The following is a 19,073-nucleotide window of genomic DNA, read 5'->3' as shown; positions in this document are numbered from 1 at the left end:
AGAAGTGGCAGGTGTATTGGGATCGTGGAGAGCAGGTACAAAATTTTCAGCAGGATCTTCATTTTAAGAGTGTTAATTCGACCCATCCATGTGAGGGCAGTATTTTGCAAAGCACTCAAATCTCTTTCCATCCCCTGAATTAGTGCCCTATAATTTGCAGAGTACAGTAATTTGAGGTCCAGAGAGATCTGAGTACCCAAGCAGGGCAATGTTTGCGATTGCCAGGTAAATTGAAAATCTGTCTTGAGTAACTGCATAAGATCAGGGGGAATCATGACCAGTAGTATTTCAGACGTACTGTAGTTAATACTGAAATTTGAGAGAGAACCATATCTGTGAAACTCTGACAGCAACACTGGTAAGGTGGTAAGTGGCTGGGTTATATAAAACAGAATATCGTTGGCATACGCCGAGAGTTTATGAACTCCAGACCCAATAGGAACCCTTTTGATGTTCTTATTACTCCTAATTTTCCTTAGGAGCGGTTTTAGCACCAGAGTGAACAAGAGAGGGGATAGAGGGCATATTTGTCTGGTACTGTTGCATATACTCAGTGAGTCAGAGTTAGTCCCATTCACCTTCACTCTAGCCTCTGGGTCGGCATATAGGGCCAAGATCCAGCCCATCATCCTCCTCCCAAGCCCCATTTTAAGCAGGGTCTCCTCCATGAACAGCCAATGTACACCTATCAAAGGCCTTTTCGGCATTGGTTGATAGTACGAGGAATGGAGATCGATATTGGCCATGTCGTGTCCAATGAAGGATATTGAAAGCTCAAATGGTATTATCCCAAGCCTCTCTGACCAAAATGAAACCCGTTTGATCAGGATGGATGACCAAAAGGAGGAGGTCTTGCAATCTAGTAGCTATAAGTTTGGACAAGATCTTGACGTCGGAGTTCAACAGAGAAATGGGTCGGTAATTTTAACAATATATGGGGTCCTTTCCAGGTTTTGCTATAACAACAATATGGGCTAGCAGAGCCTCTTTGGACAGATGGTTAGAGGTGGTAGTAGAATTGAAGTAATTACACATGGGCTATGCCAGGAGGTGTGCCATTCATTTATAATAAGCATTAGAGAAGCCATCTGGGCCAGGGCTCTTCTCGTTAGGGAGGTCCAAGATAATCAATGCCACTTTTAGAGGAGTAAATGGGTGCTCTAAGTCGTCTACTGTCTCTTCAGGGAGACTAGGAAATTGCACTTCTTGTAGATACTGGTGGATGAAAGTCCTATGGTTGTCAGCCCAGGATGAGTCAGGTGGCAGTTTAATATTGTATAAGGAGCTGTAGCAAGTCAAGAAAGCCTCAGCAATGTAATCAGAGTCCACAACCTGTCTGTCACGAACCATTAAGTTATGCACATGCAAAGCGCCCACTGTTAACGAAGAAAGCGGGCTAGAAGGTGGCCGCATTTATTCCCATGTTCATAAAATTTGTGTGCAGAATGACGTAATTTGTTCTGAGCCTTCCTTTCAAGGCACTCAGACAGTTTGGACCTAAGATCCGCCATTGCCGTTAACTCAGAAGGTTGCAGTCTGTTCTTATGTGTATGTTCAAGTAAGTGAATTTTAGTAATCAAGGCCTCAATTTCTAAGCCTTTAACCTTTTTGAGTCTTGATCCATGAGCTATCAGGACTCCTCTTGTCACCATCTTATGTCCCTCCCACCACGCCCCCGTGGACACCCCATCAGTGGAATTGAGTTAGAAGTATGTGGTAATGGAGGATTCAGTGGCACTGCGGGTAGTGTCTTCATCTAACAAAGATTCATTCAAATACCATGTCCAAGCAGGTCTATGGGGGGAGTATAAAGTCAGAGTCAAAGAAACAGGGGCATGATCAGAAATAGTTATTGGGCCAATATCTGTACCGTGAAGTCAGCCAAGGTAATACTGATAGAGAAGGTCAATCTGTAAATAGGAGTTATGAACATGGAAAAAATAGCTGTAATCTTTAACAGGGGGACGGACTACTCTCCAGCTATCCACCAAGTGAAGGCCCTATAAACATTTCCGAAAATGTTTAAAAGCTTTAAACGAAAAAGATGATTTCCCCGATGAGGTGTCCAATGGAGGGTGCGGAGGAAGATTGAAGTCCCCCCCTAAGTATGAGAAGGCCTTCCCTAAAATCAAGAAATAACAGTGAACCAACATAAAAGTTCACCAGCTGCGAACTACAAGGATAGAGGGTTCAGACGTGGACCCCAAGGGGTACCCGGCCGAAGCCCCTAGAAGACTGTAGTCTACAGTATAATCTCCTGATGGCGGAAATAGTCCTACGTGGGGGAAGCGGCTAGACACGAGCAGGAGGCAACAGCACTACCCAGAGCCAAAAGTAAAAAAAAATATAAAGCAGGTACAGGGAGGCCTAGAAAATCGAACAGAGATACAGCTCTGTTCTCTCTACCAGAGAAGGAGCATGGTAGAGTCATTTGGTGATGAATAGTCAGGGGTAGGCAACTCCAATGCAGCAAATAGTGGGGATCTGCCGCGAACCACCAATCAGAAGAATAACAAAAACAAAAAAAAGGAAAAAAAGGGGGGGAGGGGGAGGAAGCACAGCATGGTTCCTGGCGTAGATTCTCCATAGGCAGTGTACAGGTACTTGGCTCCAGGAACTTTGGAAAAGCAAACTGTAAAGCTTTAAAAAGGCATCCAAGAGCATCCAATATCAAGACCAGGAAACCCTCAAGAGTTGTGGCTAGGATAGTACGAGGAAGCCCCTCTCCATTAGCGATGGCGCTGGCGAAAGCGCTGGGGTGCCAGCTGTCAGCGTACCAGGCCTTGGGGGATGTACACTTCACTTGTATAGTGAAATCCTGGAAATCAAATTGTGAGAGTTCCAGTGTCTCTAGAAATTTATCTTTGTTGCGTAGGGTGGCAGATTTCTCATGCCTATGTGCAGTAAGGCAAATGGAGAAGCCCCATCTATATGTCACCCCCTCCTCGCAGAGAACCACATCATGAGAGTGCGTTTAGATAGGTCAGGAAAAAGTAGCAGGCGAGTCCCGTCAAGTTCCACAAATTGCTTTCCACGCATGGCAGACATGATGGCCTCTTTAACCATATACTTATGTACCCAAGAGATAATGTCCCGTGATTTGTTAATTTCCTGGGGTGGCGACAATAAGGCTCTATGCGCCTGATCTATTTCTACTGGTGCTGATGTAGAATCGCCCAGGATTAGACTGAAGATCCCTTGGAGAGTGAGTACCAGGTCTTGCGCATGGGTAGCCTCAGGCAAGCTGTGAATCTGTATTTTCCGCCATCGCTCGCGGTTTTCATAGTCATCCAGTTGTAATAATAGGGAATCAATCATGGTGTCATGCGTACGAGAGGCTTCCCCCAATTTTGTCACCGTATGGGACAGGTCTTCATGAGTCACTTCTAGAGCTTCTACTCAATGGCTTATAGCTGCGGTGTCAGCCTGCACTTTATCTAAGGCCTCTTTAAAAGAAGATTCCACAGTTGCATCAGCTTTACCATATAAGCCTTAGTGGGGAGGGCCCGAATGTGTTCCTTGATGTCCCAGTCCCCAGCAAGGTCATCCAAAACAGAGTGCACTTTCGAGGGCTGTGTGGAAGCATGTGAAGGAGTAGGGATATCACTGCATACCTGAGCAGAGCTGGCAGCGTCCCCCTGGTCAGAGATAGCGGCGAGAGAGGAAGCAGGGAATGCTGGGCATTCCGGCACTAACTTGGATTCCACATGGCGCGGTCCCGTGGTCCCAGTAAAGTAGGAATCCAGGGCACCAGATCATGTCTGGGGGGGCGTACAGGTGTGAAGTATGCCAGCTGCCTCCCTGGAATCGTGGGTTATGTGTAAGGCAGTGCCCGTGCTCTGTGAAGTGGTAAATGGCCCCGAGTGGACGAGAGCTCTCAGGCGTGTGTCTTCTCTCTCTCATGGCCAGGCCATGCCCCCGGTAATGTACTTACAATAATGGGTGTTTCCAGTCTTTAAATGATGTAAGTACAACATCACTGTATAAAGTTTCATTGGTAGATGTGTAGTACATCAGGTGACCTTTATCTTCACAGTGAAAAGCTACCCAAAAGAGACTTATAGTTAATCATTAAAAATCACACTTTTTGTGTATCAGATGGACAGATGTCAACATTGCCAAATAAGACTATATTTTTCATTAAAAAGCGCTTCTTTCGGGTCATGAATAAAAATGCAAGGATAACATGGTCTCTTGTTACCAGGATCATTGCGGATGTTTAGCATCAATAGTTATCGCCCAAAGCCTATTATTGTGCTTACTTATACAGATCTTATAATTTGATGTTTCTTCCCAAATATATAAAACATTTTAAAGGTTTAAAGGCATCTTTGAAATTGTAATAATTATATTTACTGATAAAATTGTGGAGGCTTTTTATAACTTTATTCACTTATTTTGTATAACTACTTACTATTTTCAAATATCGTATTTTAATGCTCCCTACGACGTACTTTTTTCCCAAAAAAATGGAGGAAAATGTATGTGCGTCGCCACCGTCGTGTTAGAATATCGGGCCGGCCGCTCGGCTCTTTTGTGCAGCAGAAACTGCTTCTCGGTCCTACCTGTTCCTCGGTCCAACGGTGTTCTCATCACTGCTGGTTTCAGCAGCCATCTTCTTTCCCTGGCACCGTCATCTTTAATGTGGGCACCCGGCTGTGACAGCTTACGACTTCACAGCCAGGTGCCCACTGCGCATGCGCGAGAAGTGCTGCGCTTTGTGAATGGCCCCATAGTCTTCTGGGACCTGTCACATGCCCCAGAAGACTACGGGGAGGGAGGACAACTTCCACTTCCAATTGCCTAGGCGATCGCAGTGGAAGTGGGAGCGGGTACCTGTCAAATTCGGGTACCCGCTCCCCAAAGGTCTGCAGTCTCTGGTCATCTCCTGTACTGTATCCGCAGTCTCTGGTCATCTCCTGTACTATGTCTGCAGTCTCTGGTGATCTCCTGTACTATGTCTGTAGTCTCTGGTCATCTCCTGTACTATGTCTGTAGTCTCTGGTCATCTCCTGTACTATGTCTGCAGTCTCTGGTCATCTCCTGTATTGTGTCCGCAATCTCTGGTCATCTCCTGTACTGTGTCCGCAGTCTCTTGTCATCTCCTGTAGTGTGCCTGCAGTCTCTGGTCATCTTCTGTACTATGTCTGTAGTCTCTGGTCATCTCCTATACTATGTCCGCAGTCTCTGGTCATCTCCTGTACTGTGTCCGCAGTCTCTGGTCATCTCCTGTACTGTGTCCGCAGTCTCCGGTCATCTCCTGCACTGTATCCGCAGTCTCTGGTCATCTCCTGCACTGTGTCCGCAGTCTCTGGTCATCTCCTGTACTGTGTCCGCAGTCTCCGGTCATCTCCTGCACTGTATCCGCAGTCTCTGGTCATCTCCTGCACTGTGTCCGCAGTCTCTGGTCATCTCCTGTACTGTGTCTGCAGTCTCTGGTCATCTCCTGTACTGTGTCCGCAGTCTCTTGTCATCTCCTGTACTGTGTCCGCAGTCTCTGGTCATCTCCTGTACTGTGTCCGCAGTCTCTTGTCATCTCCTGTAGTGTGTCTGCAGTCTCTGGTCATCTTCTGTACTGTGTCTGCAGTACATTGGTTCAGAATATTTTTTTCCTTGTTTTCCTGCCCTAAAACCTAGGTGCGTCTCATGGTCAGGTGAGTCTTATGGAGTGCAAATATGGTACTTTGAAAATCCTATCTTTATATTGGTTTTCTCCTAATCACTTTTGCTTGTTTGATCCAGCAGGCTTTTTCCTTCCTATTGGCGATATTACATTAATATACCTCATTGCAATCTATCACAAAAACAAATCAGCATGCAAAAACTAAACTGTCAGCAATAGCATAAGTGTTACATAATTAGGACAATATTACCTGCAATCTTTGTTTCTACATTTTCAGTTTTGTTTTTTATGACATTTCCATTGTACAATACATTTGATGCACAACTGTAATTCGTGTAAGGCTTCAAAGAGACTTTTTCATCTCCAGAGAATTTGTTACCGTTTTCTGGAAAATAATGGATAAACATTTTATTGTTTCACACATCTTATTCATATTGTTGACACAGAAGGCACATATTATTTGGTACATCTTTTAGCTAGGCTCACACTTGTGTGGGTGGTTGGGGGTGCAGGAATTGCACCGATTCTCGCAACCACCCGCAACCAAAATGCGCTGCTCTTTTACAGATATGCAGGGCTGCCATTCATTCTTAATGGCACCCCGCACATCGAAACATGCAGTGCGTTTGCTGGAGTGCTTTTGCACCATGCGATTTCCCTGTGGTTGTGGTTTTAAAAGGTTTAGGGACCTTTTTCCTGAGTTTCCCACAGGTACAGCAACCCATTCAAGAGAATGGGCTGCTGTGCCTGCACAAACGCAGGCCCCACTGAATGCATAGGTGTGAACTTAGAGTTAAGGTGATTTTGAACATTTCCTTTTTTTTTAAGTAACAAATATGTCATACTTATCTGTTCTGTGCAATGGTTTTGCACAGAGCAGCCCAGATCCTCTTCTTCTGGAGTTCCCTGCCAGCGCTCCTGGTCCCATCGCCCCCACCACCAAGTGCCCACAATTGCAAGGCTCAGCCCTGTCCCCACTCCCTCCTCACTAGCTGTGATTGACAGCAGCAGGAGCCACTGGCCAATGAGAAGTGAGAGAGCCGAGAGAGCTTCTGCTCTCTTGCACATCGCTGGATCAAGATCAGGCTCAGATAAGTATTAGGAGGGACTGGGGGGCTGCACTCAGAAGGTTTTTAGCATAAAATGCATGAAGCTTCCGCCTTTATTTAGCTTCTTTTGGCATCTAACATGCTTGTAGTCATTAACTGAAGGGGCAATGTACAAATTCAGAAAGAAAAAATAAAAATGTATCTGTGGTATGAAACAATATGTGACACATGATGAGACTAGTAAATGTAGACTGTACCATTGTTCATTTGTCATGAACATATAGGGCTCTTCACACTATCTACATTGGGTTTCATTGCTCAATGTAGTCCAAATGCGAGGACAAGGCAAATAGCAGTTTTCAATTGTGCAAGTTTACACCAGTACCTTGCCTGGAAATACACAGAACATGTTGTATTTTATCACAGCATTTGCAAGATGTCACAACCTGCTGCAACCCACCATAGAATACTTCTCATGTGCTTAAGCCCAGGGAAAAAAATGCACATCATCACACTGTGACACATTAAATAAATGCAACACAGTTCTGTAAAAACATACATCAGCACATGTTAACGCACATGCATTTTGCAGGCACTGATACAAGCAGTGTGTTTGAGCAAGCTCTAAGAGCCTATTCACATGCTGTGTTCATAGAGCACGCTGACAGCTGAGCAGAGCAGAGTGCTGCTTATATATGGAAAGCTGTGATCTCTCAGTGTAGTCTGTAGGACTGAGCTGTCAGTCTGATATGACTAGGTGATGCAGAGGCAGGGAAGACTCCTTTGACATCGAGCCCCCCACAGCATGGTTTCCAAGGCAGGCCCCTCTTCCTTGGCCTAGACCTAACTAACTGTCTCATATCTAAATGTACTAGTTCTGAAATTTCAGTGTCAAAAACAAGTGATCCTACAACAATCCTTATTGTGTAATTGCCAACAATATAGAGGCACACAGGTATGCTTGGGAGAAAGGGTAACTTTTTCAGTTATTCGGTTTTACAAATTTATAGCCTTTTTACAACCAGAGGTCATTAAAGCCTAAATGACAAGGCTGAATTTAACACTGTCATTGTACAATGGTTAACTTTACAACTAATAAGCCTACCTGCATTATATTTTTCAATCTATATTTCTATACAATAAAGGTATAGAACAAACAGCAAAAGGTAACAAACAAATATGTCATCACAGTTTCCAATAGGAAAAATAAAGCACCAATTTATAACTAGCATGTACTGTATGTGAAATTATCCATCTACCAGACTTGGTTTAAAAACTAAAGAATGGATGAGGCAAGAGTGAAAAGAGGGGAGAAAAAGAGAGTGGGTGGGAAAATTTGGAGTGGTGTGATCAGGTAAAAAGGGCAGTTCTCAGTGTCAAAGTTTTGCAGGTAAGCAGAGGTCATGTATTATTAAATACTGTAATGTATGGAACTGTATTAAAGTGATATTAGAGGCAATTTAAAAAAAAAATAATGTTATACTTACCTGCTGTGTGCAGTGGTTTTGCACAGAGAAGCCCCGATCCTCCTCTTCTCGGATACCTTCTGGCCCCTCCCTCCTGCCTATTGCCCCCAGAGCAATCAACTTGCTATGGGGGTACTCGAGCAGGCTTGCTCCATTCACACACAGGGCTGTGGCTCAACCCAGCCCCCTCTCTCTCCTCATTGGCTCACTAGCTGTGATTGAACTAGGCCCTTACTCCATAGTGCTGCTGCGCTGAGATGGAAATTCTGCAATATTTTCATTCTGAAAAAATACATCTACGCAAAACTGTCCCAACAAGTTTTCTTTAACTACTTGACCTCTGGAAGGTTTTATCCCCTTCAAAACCAGGGTATTTTTTGCAGTCTAGCATTGCACAACTTTAACTGCCACTTAGTCAGTATGCAACACTGTACCCAAAAGAAATATATATCACTTTTTTTCCACACAAATAGAGCTTTCTTTTGGTGGTCTTTGATCACCTCTGGGTTTTTTATTTTTTGTTATATAAATGAAAAAATACATAAAATTTTGGAAAAAAGGAACAATATTTTCTACTTTCTGTTATAAAATATTTCCAATAAAAAAAACCAAAATATTTAATTTATTCATAAATTTAGGCCAAACTGTATTCTGCTACATGTCTTTGGTAAATAACAATCCCAATAAGTGTTTATTAATTGGTTTGTGTGAAAATTATAGCGTCAAACTATGATAACATAAGGTTACAGTGAAATGCACTGAAAGTAAACCCATGACATATGTTTCTTTGATGTAACAAAAAAATTTTTATTGTCAAGATGCATGTGATCTATATGGATTGTAAACTTATTTAGATGTTTTATCAGTGCTTTTTGTAAAAAAAAACGTTTGTTTTATACACTTGTAGTTTTTTATTACCAATGAGTCACCCTTGATTACCCGCTATCTGTTTTCCATTTTGTCTGATTTATATTTGGGTTGGTGACTCTTCTGTAAATCTATTGATCTTGTCCACATTCATACATTTATTTCTTTATAAATGTATTGTTGGTTTACATTTGTGTTTGTCTTTGTATTCACTGTCATATTTTATTTCTGTGAAAAAAATTTAAAATAATGAAGCTATTGGGGGGTCAGAAACATGTCTAGAACAATTAAAAGTTGCCTTTATAATCCTCAGGAGCCACTTAACGCCCATTGCACTACCTTCATTTCATTTTCCCCATTGGCTACAATGCATTTCACTATAACGGTGACATTTCACTGAAACGTTAATTTTAAAAAATCTCAGTTTTACTCATTTATACTTAACAGCTGATAAATATTTATTCATGTCCTTTAAATTGTTTGTTTTACTATCTGTGCATCACAATACCAGCTACAACCTGGTTGTTGCTACTGTCAATGTGCCTGCTTCTGTGCAAGGTACAGTGACAGCTGAGCTGGCAAGTGTGTTAAAAAACAAGCCTATGTGATCACTATGATTAACTGTCATAGTACTCTTCTGATGAATAACCAATCAGAGTGGTTAATTATGACAGTGCTGATTTTATGCCGATCGGCTGCTGCTGGCTTCTGTCGGACAGTTTTTAGTGAACGGACGTTTTTTATTGAACTGGCCGATAACAGCCCATATTTAGCCGCTGTGCTGCCCCACTCTGATTGATATATATATGTGTGTGTGTGTGTGTGTGTAAAAGAATGTATCTTCTTTAACAATGAAACATAATCATTAAACATTTATCCCTAAATAAACCCAGACTATTATTTCTATAGAACTTTAGGTGATAATGGCAATTCTTCTGTGCCCTTTTAATAGCAGGAAATGTTTTGTCTCAAATCATATCCAATACTTACTGTCAGTACAAGTGGTGTTTACAGTCACATTACAATTTTCTATGTTTGTCCAGGAGAAAATGGCATTCCTTTTTTCTGGAATGACAGTTAAGTCCAAACTATCGCCATCTGGAAAATAGTTTTGTAGTTAGTATACTTATAAACTGGTAAATGCACACAGTGTTTTGATGTTTTTTTCTACAAAATAATCAGTGGGCTGGTAAATATTTTAGAGCTCTGGAACAGACTTTTGTAACACCTGCAGAATCACAGAGAAATGGACCTAAAGTCAGTATGTGATTATCAAGAGTAAAATATGATGTTGTTATTGACTCCAAAAATGTACATATACCCTGGAGTCCAGGGGCGGACTGACAACTCATGGGGCCCCCGTGCAATAGGGGATCATGGGGCCCCTGTGTCCTTGCCCAAACTCAAAAAAGCCTATGAAAAAGGTACCAGGGGCATCTCATGGGGCCCCCTACTGACCCCCGCCCTTGGGCAGTGCCCGAGTTTCCAAATGGTCAGTCCACCCCTGCTGGAGTCAGAGCTCTTTACCTGCATACTTGTTATGAGTCATAATGATTTGTTTAGATTGAGTGAAAAAGGTTATAGTCCCCTTTGGTTTTACTACTATATATGTCCCTGTTGTTGAAATCTCCTCTCATTTCCTGTAAGACAGGAAGTTAACATTTCTCCAACAGGAATACAGAAAAAAAAATATTTTAGTAGTATTTGGAAGAAAAATTTGCTAGACTTAGGACTCATTTACACTTGCAGTTGGGGAGCAGTACATACAGATCGTTGAGCCACATTTTTGCCACCACGCTTAAGCTGCAAAGGCTGTTGGATGTGGGTCAGCCCCAGCAAAAATGATCCCCCTTGGCAGTATTGCCTCCAAACACAACTGATTCAAGTATATATGGCAGCTCCACAACTGCTATGCAACAGTACAGTGATGCGGCAGTTACAGGGTTAAAGAGGTAAGGAACTTACATATCACCTCCTCAATGCCTGTCAAATTACTCTGAAAACTGATTTGTAGGGGATCGGTTTTCAGAGACATTTCCAAACACTGCCACATGTGTAAGCTTAGGCTTAGGCTTTACTGGGTTTGATTTACCAGTAGATATTCATTTAAGCCAGTTAAGCTGTGTTTGCTTTGCTCATCTAACCAGGATGAGTTGGTGTAATAGTTTTACCATTTTCAGAGTAATAGATGTGGTCATTGATCCTCTGGCATAGGTGTCTGATGGTTTTCCCTACGTAAAATCCCGACAAGTACACAACATCAGGTATACAATGCCAGTAGTTTCATAGTCTACAAAGGACATTAGGAGAAACACTTTCCCATTAGGGAAGGACTGGGACTCCTTTCCATATATGGGAGCCTCTACATATATTCTCTTTTTGGAGGTGGCTGGCTGCAATAACTGGGAGTTTGGAATTTATTATGACAGGACTCTATATTCAACCCTACACCAAAATAGGACTTGCAACTCTGTGTGTTATCTGGATTCAAATTCAATAGAAGATTATCAACCCACTCCCACCACTTCCCTCTTGGTATCCTCATATCCTCATACCTAAAAACCCCAAATTTGTAATCAGCACAACTACGTATACAAATATATACCAATACAAATAACAGTGAATAAATAAATACATCTTAAACACCAATATTATAATGCAAGGGGAACACTTGTTAGTGAATTTCCCCTCAGCTTAACATAAAATAATAAAAATAAAAGTGCAGAGCAACATAAGCACATCTACCCAAAAACACCATATAAGCTCAATTAGTGTAAAAAATATATAACCATTGTCCAAAATGTGAATGTCCAATTGAATCTCCGTGACACATGCACATCCACGTGTGACTTAAATGTGTTCCCTTCTTCCTTCACAATCAGTGCCCCTCCACCACACCAGGTGAAAAACCTGCTCACCTCCAATATATCATTCAAAGCTCATCTCATTCAATATAAAGCCCTTCTGGTCCCGATATCCACTTCTTATCCAGGTGATATCCCTCTTCTCCTCTGCCTATGCTCAGAGATTGAAGGATGTGTGTGCCATGTTATAAAAAGGCCAAAACACGATGCTCTCTGTTTGAGACTTTAATTTTCCCCACAGTTAAAATCACACTTACATAATCCTCATCTAAAATCAGTATATAACTCCAATGATCCAATTGCTCACCACTCCGCTAGCAAGAGGGCAGCAAACAATTGTGACAGAGATCAGCTTCTCCTCTATAGATACGTTGCGCCCACATATGGGCTTCTTCAGTAGGCGGGGGAGTCGATAATACCGAGCCTTAAATAGTCTCTAGTAGATCCAAATGGAGACACACAGTGCGATATCCGGAAGGGCGACGACTGACACCAGACCAGAAGTACATCATCCCCGGACCAGAAGTCCCTTACCAAAACCGGAAATTCGTCATCCTCCGCCCCCTGACCCAGAAGACACTGCTATCCAAGTCAGCCTATCAATAGCACTCCTGAAACACTACCTTAGTGTCCCCAGATGTATGCAAAAATGCCACTTCCGGATATCGCACTCAAATATACAACCACCGTTATTAAACACAATCTCCAGATTATATAAAATTATAAATACCGTCATTTTACATCCACCTTATAAATAACATTGCATTAATACATACACATAAAAACTAAATGAAATATAAATAAAATAAAATGAAATGGATCATATGAATTGAGGATGAACTAAAATACAATAAAAATAAAAATATATCATATAAAAAATATATGTGGTGGAGGTGCACCGATTGTGTAAGGAAGACGTGAAGAAGTGACCACATCTCCTCATACCTAGATCTCATATAATCTTCTCTTGATGGTTGTTGCCACTTTTTGCTCACACACCTGCCCCAGGGAACAGATTTATGTGGTTATGGGCTGCTGTTCCCTTTCACAATGAAGTGCATTCTCTGGGGTGGAGACACCCCCTAATGAACAAAGAGGTGTTATACGGGGGTTCTTAAAAAAGTTTCCACACTTTTTTAACATATATATATATATACCGGTATATAAAGTTATAAAGACCCCCTTGTACTACAGTATTGCACTGGGATAGTAATATTCAATGTCTCCAGCTGAGACAAAGAATGTAAGGGTTAGAATGACTGTCGGGTTATTATTTTTGCATGTGTCTTCCTTTCCTGGCAACATGGCTGGAGTTGAATTTTAAAGTATTTCCAGAAAAAGAACCCCACGAGACTAAATATGAAGTTAGCAGACTGCTAGTCAAAAGTGAGCAGATTGACCTAACTTACCCGGTGGTGGAATCAAGGTTAAACTGATGTTGCATCTACCAATCATGCAGTTGATACTCGTTGACTGACATTGATTAACATGGAATTTAAACGGTTCCAATATGAATAAATAGTCCCCATGGGAGGAAATGTTTTCGCAGTATGTACTGTTGTTGGAGCGATTCTCTATGTACAATTCTTCCGTTTTATTGTTGTAAAATGGTTGGCGGAATTTTACACCATCTGTCACAGAATGAATTGATAAAATAATAATTATTTCACTTATCTGCCAACAATAATTTGTTAAAGTAAGATATTAGATTAATAACAGTAAGAAAGGAAATATCTTTTAATGCCAATAATACAGCATACAACTAAATGCCCAGCAAAGAGCTCAATACACAGTTTAACACATGTATAAGGTGTTTTATCTGCCAAATTATTTGTACTTTTCTTCAGCTACTCTTGTGCTTTAAATACTTTTGTCTGCAGAACAAAACAGCCATATCTTCAACCGCTATTGCAATTACCCAGTGCAGCTTGGCCTATGACACACCACCAGCTTGTTGATATGAAAAAAGGACAGCAGCACACTAATGATATCATCCAGTCCTTTTTAAAATGACATTATTTTGTTTTGACATTTCTACCTCATATTGTATTTGACAAGTTATTCACTCTTGCTGAAAAAGAACCCCTTCTTAAACTGTTGAAAAAAAAATCACCCAGTCCTATTTTCAGCTCAGTTATTGCTCTTGGCATTGCTACCTTGTGTGGTAGAGCACTCCACAGATTATAACCTAAAAATAACCATTTCCAAAATGAAAGGAAAACCTTTCTAATGTCCCCTTACCTTTTTACAGTCCTCTGGATAAAAAGAACATTTGGCAAGTTTTTAAACTGGCCTTGAAAGTGTGAATTAAAGCTGAATTCCAAGAATTTAACCTCTTTCTAAAATCTATGGGTTAAGTTCAACAAGGTGCATCTTTAATTTACATCTGAAAGCTTTACTGAGTACTGAAAGTATAGCTATTGCTACACTCCTGACTCTCTGACAGGAAAGACACTGCCTTCTACTACAGAAAAGCTATGCTTGCCCCTACCATCTGCTGCTCATTCACAAAAGGCTTTGTATTTTGTGAATGGGTTCACATAATCCAAAGCGCTCTGTGATTGGACAGAAGTAGGGCTGAGGCAGGAAGAGCAGCTGCATATGACTCTGCAGCTAAGGAGCTGAGACCAGAAGAGTCCAGCATCAGAGGGCCAGAAATAAAGTGATAGAAATGCTCCCAGTGCTCAGGGAAAACAAATAGTAAATAAAAGAGATGAGTCCATGAGGTGGCACCTTGTTGGACTTAACTCCTGGTAATCCAAAACATTTTAGAAAGTGACTGAATTCCTGGAGTTCAGCTTTAGGCCCCCTCTGAAGCTGGCCAAATACCTTTCAAACGTATTGTGCAATCTATGGCCTTAAACAGTCAATTCAATTTTGAATCCAATCAGGCTCCTTCACTACATACACTATATTGCCAAAAGTAATGGGGCGCCTGCCTTTACACAAACTTTATTGGCATCCCAGTCTTAGTCCGTAGGGTTCAAAAACATAAAATCTATAACGTAAATGGAGAAAGAGTGATTAGGTCCCAAGCAAGAAGCCATAGTCACTGTATGGTAGATCCAGGTGTGTTAATCCACTTCTATAATGACTGCAGCTCTTCTAACAGGGTATTGGATGTCTCTGTGCACTAAAACAATAAACAAACAGAAGGTGCCGCCATAAGGATGAGAGTAAATGGGAATATCATCAGTCCTTAATCGCTGGCAAGCCTTGGTGAACAGCAGGTGGATGACTATGGCTTCTTGCTTGGGACCTAATCATTTCACCATTTACGCTATAGAGTTTTTTATGTTTTTGAACCCTATGGACTAAGACTGGGATGCCATTAAAGTTTGTGTGAAGATGTATCCTCTGCAGGATAGATGGAATTAAGCTGGACTCTGTCAGAATGCAGATTAAGTCAATATGACAGGCTGTGTCTTCCTCCAGCAGCAAATATAGCCCATTTACTGTCATCCTTATGAGGGCGCCTTCTGTTTGTTTATTGTTTTAGTCCATAGGGTTCAATATTGAGTTGGCCCACCCTTTGCAGCTATAACAGCTTCAACTCTTCCAAAAAAGCTGTCCACAAGGCTTAGTGTGTATGGGAATGTTTGACCATTCTTCCAGAAGTGCATTTGTGAGGTCAGGCACTGATGTCGGACAAGAAGGCCTGGCTCGCAGTCTCTGCTTTAATGCATCCCAAAGGTGTTCTAACAGGTTGAGGTCAGAACTCATGGAAGTTGCTGAGTTGCTGTTGTTTCCAGTTGCTTCCATTTTGTTATAATACCACTCACAGTTGACCGTGGAATATTTAGTAGCAAGGAAATTTCACGGATGGACTTACTGCACAGGTGGTAACCTGTCATGATACCACGTTTGAATTCACTGAGTTCCTGAGAACGACCCATTCTCTCACAAATGTTTGTAGAAGCAGTCTGCATGCCTAGGTGCTTGAGTTTATACACCTGTGCCCATGGAGGTGATTGGAAAACCTAAATCCACTGATTTGGAGGGGTGTCCCAATACTTTTGGCTGTATAGTGTAGTTGTTAGTAGTTCTAAAGAGGATTGTACAATCAGACTGTAACATGTATAATCAGCTTTTCCAAATTGATAATAGCTGATTATTCTAGGATTTAAAACCATTTAGAGACTACATACTAATATGTTAAATATGCTTCTGTTTAATGACCTTCATAGCACAGTGCAATGCTTATGATTACATACAGAATATTGTAACACCATTTGTGGGTTGTATGTGCTATGTAAAAAACAGTGATTATGTTTCAGAAGAAAGGGTGCTAAATGGGTATCAGAAAGTAAACTGGGATAGGCTCCTGACTGTGGGTGGGTATATATGGCAGAGTGTAATAACTTTGTAGGTGGTTGCAGTACAGGGAAATACATGAATGTTAAAATGCCTCAATTGTCGTTATTTTAATGATAGGTCTATTTTAATATTTGTAAGTATTTTGTACCATTTGTGTTAAAAATTTTAATGAAATTCAAGAATCAAAATTCCAAGCACAAAATACTTACTGCATTCCTGTGAAACATCTGCAAAGAAAAAAAAAACAGGAGATTAGTAATTTGTTTAAATTACTGGAAAGAAAATGTAGCATTGGTAAAATACTTGGAACAACAGGAGAAATTATAAGACTGCGTATCACGCCTGTGCTTTGAAGACATTGTTCCATGTGTGCTACCATTCCCAGACTGCTGTCTGAAAAATAGGAATTTCTTGCTATCCTGGATACATTGCTTAATATTGCACCAACCTGGGACAAGTTCGCAGCCCAAGAGTTCCGATTTACCTGGCTGCATACTAGGTCTAGGTTAATGATTAACAAAGTGCTGAAGCCAGCATGTTTATATGACAGCCAGTAACTACCAATTTCAGAAAGGAGTGGGGTAACAGCACAGGCATTCCTCATATTATAGTTTTCTTATTGCCTTTTACTAACTTAACTAATATTGTTTAGAAAATTATAGAACAGTGTATTTTTGTTGTGTTGTATTTTGCATGCATGCCAAGCTATGATTGCAGTGGATGCAGGTCTGCTTGTCACCTCCAGGAGTAGAAGGGGACACGCTCATGGCTGGTGTTGATTCTGGTGATGTGGACAGGTGGAAGTCAGAGCTGGAAGAACCTGGAATATGGAAAGACAAACAAAAGTATGCCTTTAATTAAAAAATGCTTAAACTATTAAAATGTATATATAGTAGGGTTTGTTACATGAATATTTCTAACAAGTTTCCTTGTAAAGACAAATAGCCTATGCATGTTATGTAGATGTCCCACATCTAATGTACAGAACACTGAAAAATATATAACCGAAAAATGAAAAGTGTTCTTTAATACAAAGAGAGTTGTATAATCTGAGCCTGCATTTTATTTACACAACTTAAAATTATCCTAAAATGTCCCCAACATTTCATAATCCTTATACGGGTCTGTTGTAACATGTATTTGTATGAAATAGGATCCTGTTCTTTTTATATTGCTTCCATCTATCCATCCAAACGTGGTCAGCTTTGTTCTTTGCATTCTATTTGGGGGCACAGCCTGCCTGTAAACCAGTAGTCAGACTTGTGCTGACACACACTCTTGCACAGCTCTTCACTGTGAAAGGGAGTATACTGCTGTTTCTCTGCCTCCTGCTGAAACGTCCCCTGAAGTCACCACCCCCTTCCCTATAAGTCATTTATGCAGCAGAGAACAGAGGTCTTGCTATCACTTTTAAAAAGAGAGGAAATCATTCATATTTATATATATATATATATATATATATATATATATATATATATAAATACACACACACACTACTGTATATTGCCAAAAGTATTTGGACATCTGCCTTTACCCACACATAAACTTTAACGGCATCCCAGTCTTAGACCATAAGGGTCCAATACTGAGTTGGCCCATCATTTGCAGCTATAACAGCTTCAACTCTTCTTGTAAGGTTGTCCACAAGGTTTAGAAGTGTGTCTATGGGAATGTTTGACCATTCTTCCAGAAACTCATTTGTGAGGTCAGGCACTGATATTGGATGAGAAGGCCTGGCTCACAGTCTCCGCTCTAATTCATCCCAAAGGCATTCTTTTGGGTTGTGGTCAGGACAGGCAAGTCAAGTTCCTCCACCCCAAACTTGTTTATCCATGTTTTTATCGACCTTGCTTTATGCACTGGTACGCAGTTATGCTGGAACAGGAAAGGGCCATCCTCAAACTGTTCCCACAAAGTTGGGAGCATGAAATTGTCCAAAATGTCTTGGTATGCTGATGCCTTAAGAGTTCCCTTCACTGGAACTAAGGGGTCAAGCCCAACCCCTGAAAAACAACCTCACACCATAGTTCCCCCTCTACCAAACTTTACACTTGGCACAATGCAGTCAGGCAAGTTCCGTTCTCCTGGCAACCAACAAACCCAGACACGTCCATCGGATTACCAGACAGAGAAGCGTGATTCGTCACTCCAGAGAACACGTCTCCACTGCTCTAGAGTCCAGTGGCGGCGTGCTTTGCACCACTGCATCTGATACTTTGCATTTCACTTGGTGATGTACAGCTTGGATGCAAGCTGCTCAGCCATGGAAACCCATTCCATTAGGCTTTCTATGCACTGTTGTTGTGCTAATCTAAAGCCACATGAAGTTTGGAGGTCTTTAGCTATTGACTCTGCAGACAGTTGGCAACTTCTGCGCAGTGAGCGCTTCAATGTGCGCTGACCCAGCTCTATCATTTTACATGGCCTACCACTTTTTGAGCTACCATTGTTCCCAGTTGCTTCCACTTCATTATAATACCACTAACAGTTGACCATGAAATATTTATTAGCAAGGAAATTTCACGGTTGGACTTATTACACAGGTGGCAACCTATCACAGTACCACGCTTGAATTCACTGAGCTCCTTAGAGTGACCCATTCTTTCACAAATGTTTGTAGAAGCAGTCTGCATGCCTAGGTGCTTGATTTTATACACCTGTGCCCATGGAGGTGATTGGAACACTTGAATCCAATGATTTGAAGGGTGTCCCAATATTTTTGGCAATATAGTGCATATGAACTAATATATTGCTTTGCATTTCTATTTTGAACTAAATGGGTTGCTTTAAAAAGTAAGAGTTCACACATTTTAATGTTCAAGCACATGCTTACTATAAAATCCCCATGCAATTCTTCCTAATACTCATAGTCCCTCCTTCCCAATAT

General features: G+C 41.2%; 1 protein-coding gene across 6 annotated transcripts in view; it reads right to left on the bottom strand.

Annotated features, from left to right (window-relative positions):
• Positions 1 to 19,073, bottom strand: part of PTPRC (protein tyrosine phosphatase receptor type C) — a 247,863-nt gene that overhangs the window by 124,167 nt on the left and 104,623 nt on the right. For 3 of the 6 annotated variants that reach the window (XM_089688681.1, XM_089688683.1, XM_089688684.1), the window contains 5 exons: positions 16,926 to 17,006; positions 16,396 to 16,413; positions 13,279 to 13,500; positions 9,996 to 10,103; positions 5,874 to 6,008 (listed from right to left, as the gene is read on the bottom strand). In XM_089688681.1, coding sequence (XP_089544807.1) covers positions 5,874 to 6,008; positions 9,996 to 10,103; positions 13,279 to 13,500; positions 16,396 to 16,413; positions 16,926 to 17,006 — 564 coding nt within the window. The remainder of the gene's footprint in view (positions 1 to 5,873; positions 6,009 to 9,995; positions 10,104 to 13,278; positions 13,501 to 16,395; positions 16,414 to 16,925; positions 17,007 to 19,073) is intronic. The other 3 variants (XM_089688682.1, XM_089688685.1, XM_089688686.1) reach the window with 1 other exon arrangement.

Source organism: Staurois parvus, unplaced genomic scaffold (genome assembly GCF_062004578.1).
Source record: "Staurois parvus isolate SC_StPar_1 unplaced genomic scaffold, SC_StPar_1.0 ptg000450l, whole genome shotgun sequence".
Taxonomy (NCBI): domain Eukaryota; kingdom Metazoa; phylum Chordata; class Amphibia; order Anura; family Ranidae; genus Staurois; species Staurois parvus.
The sequence above is the reverse complement of the archived record's forward strand: the minus strand, read 5'-3'. Positions and strand labels throughout refer to the sequence as shown.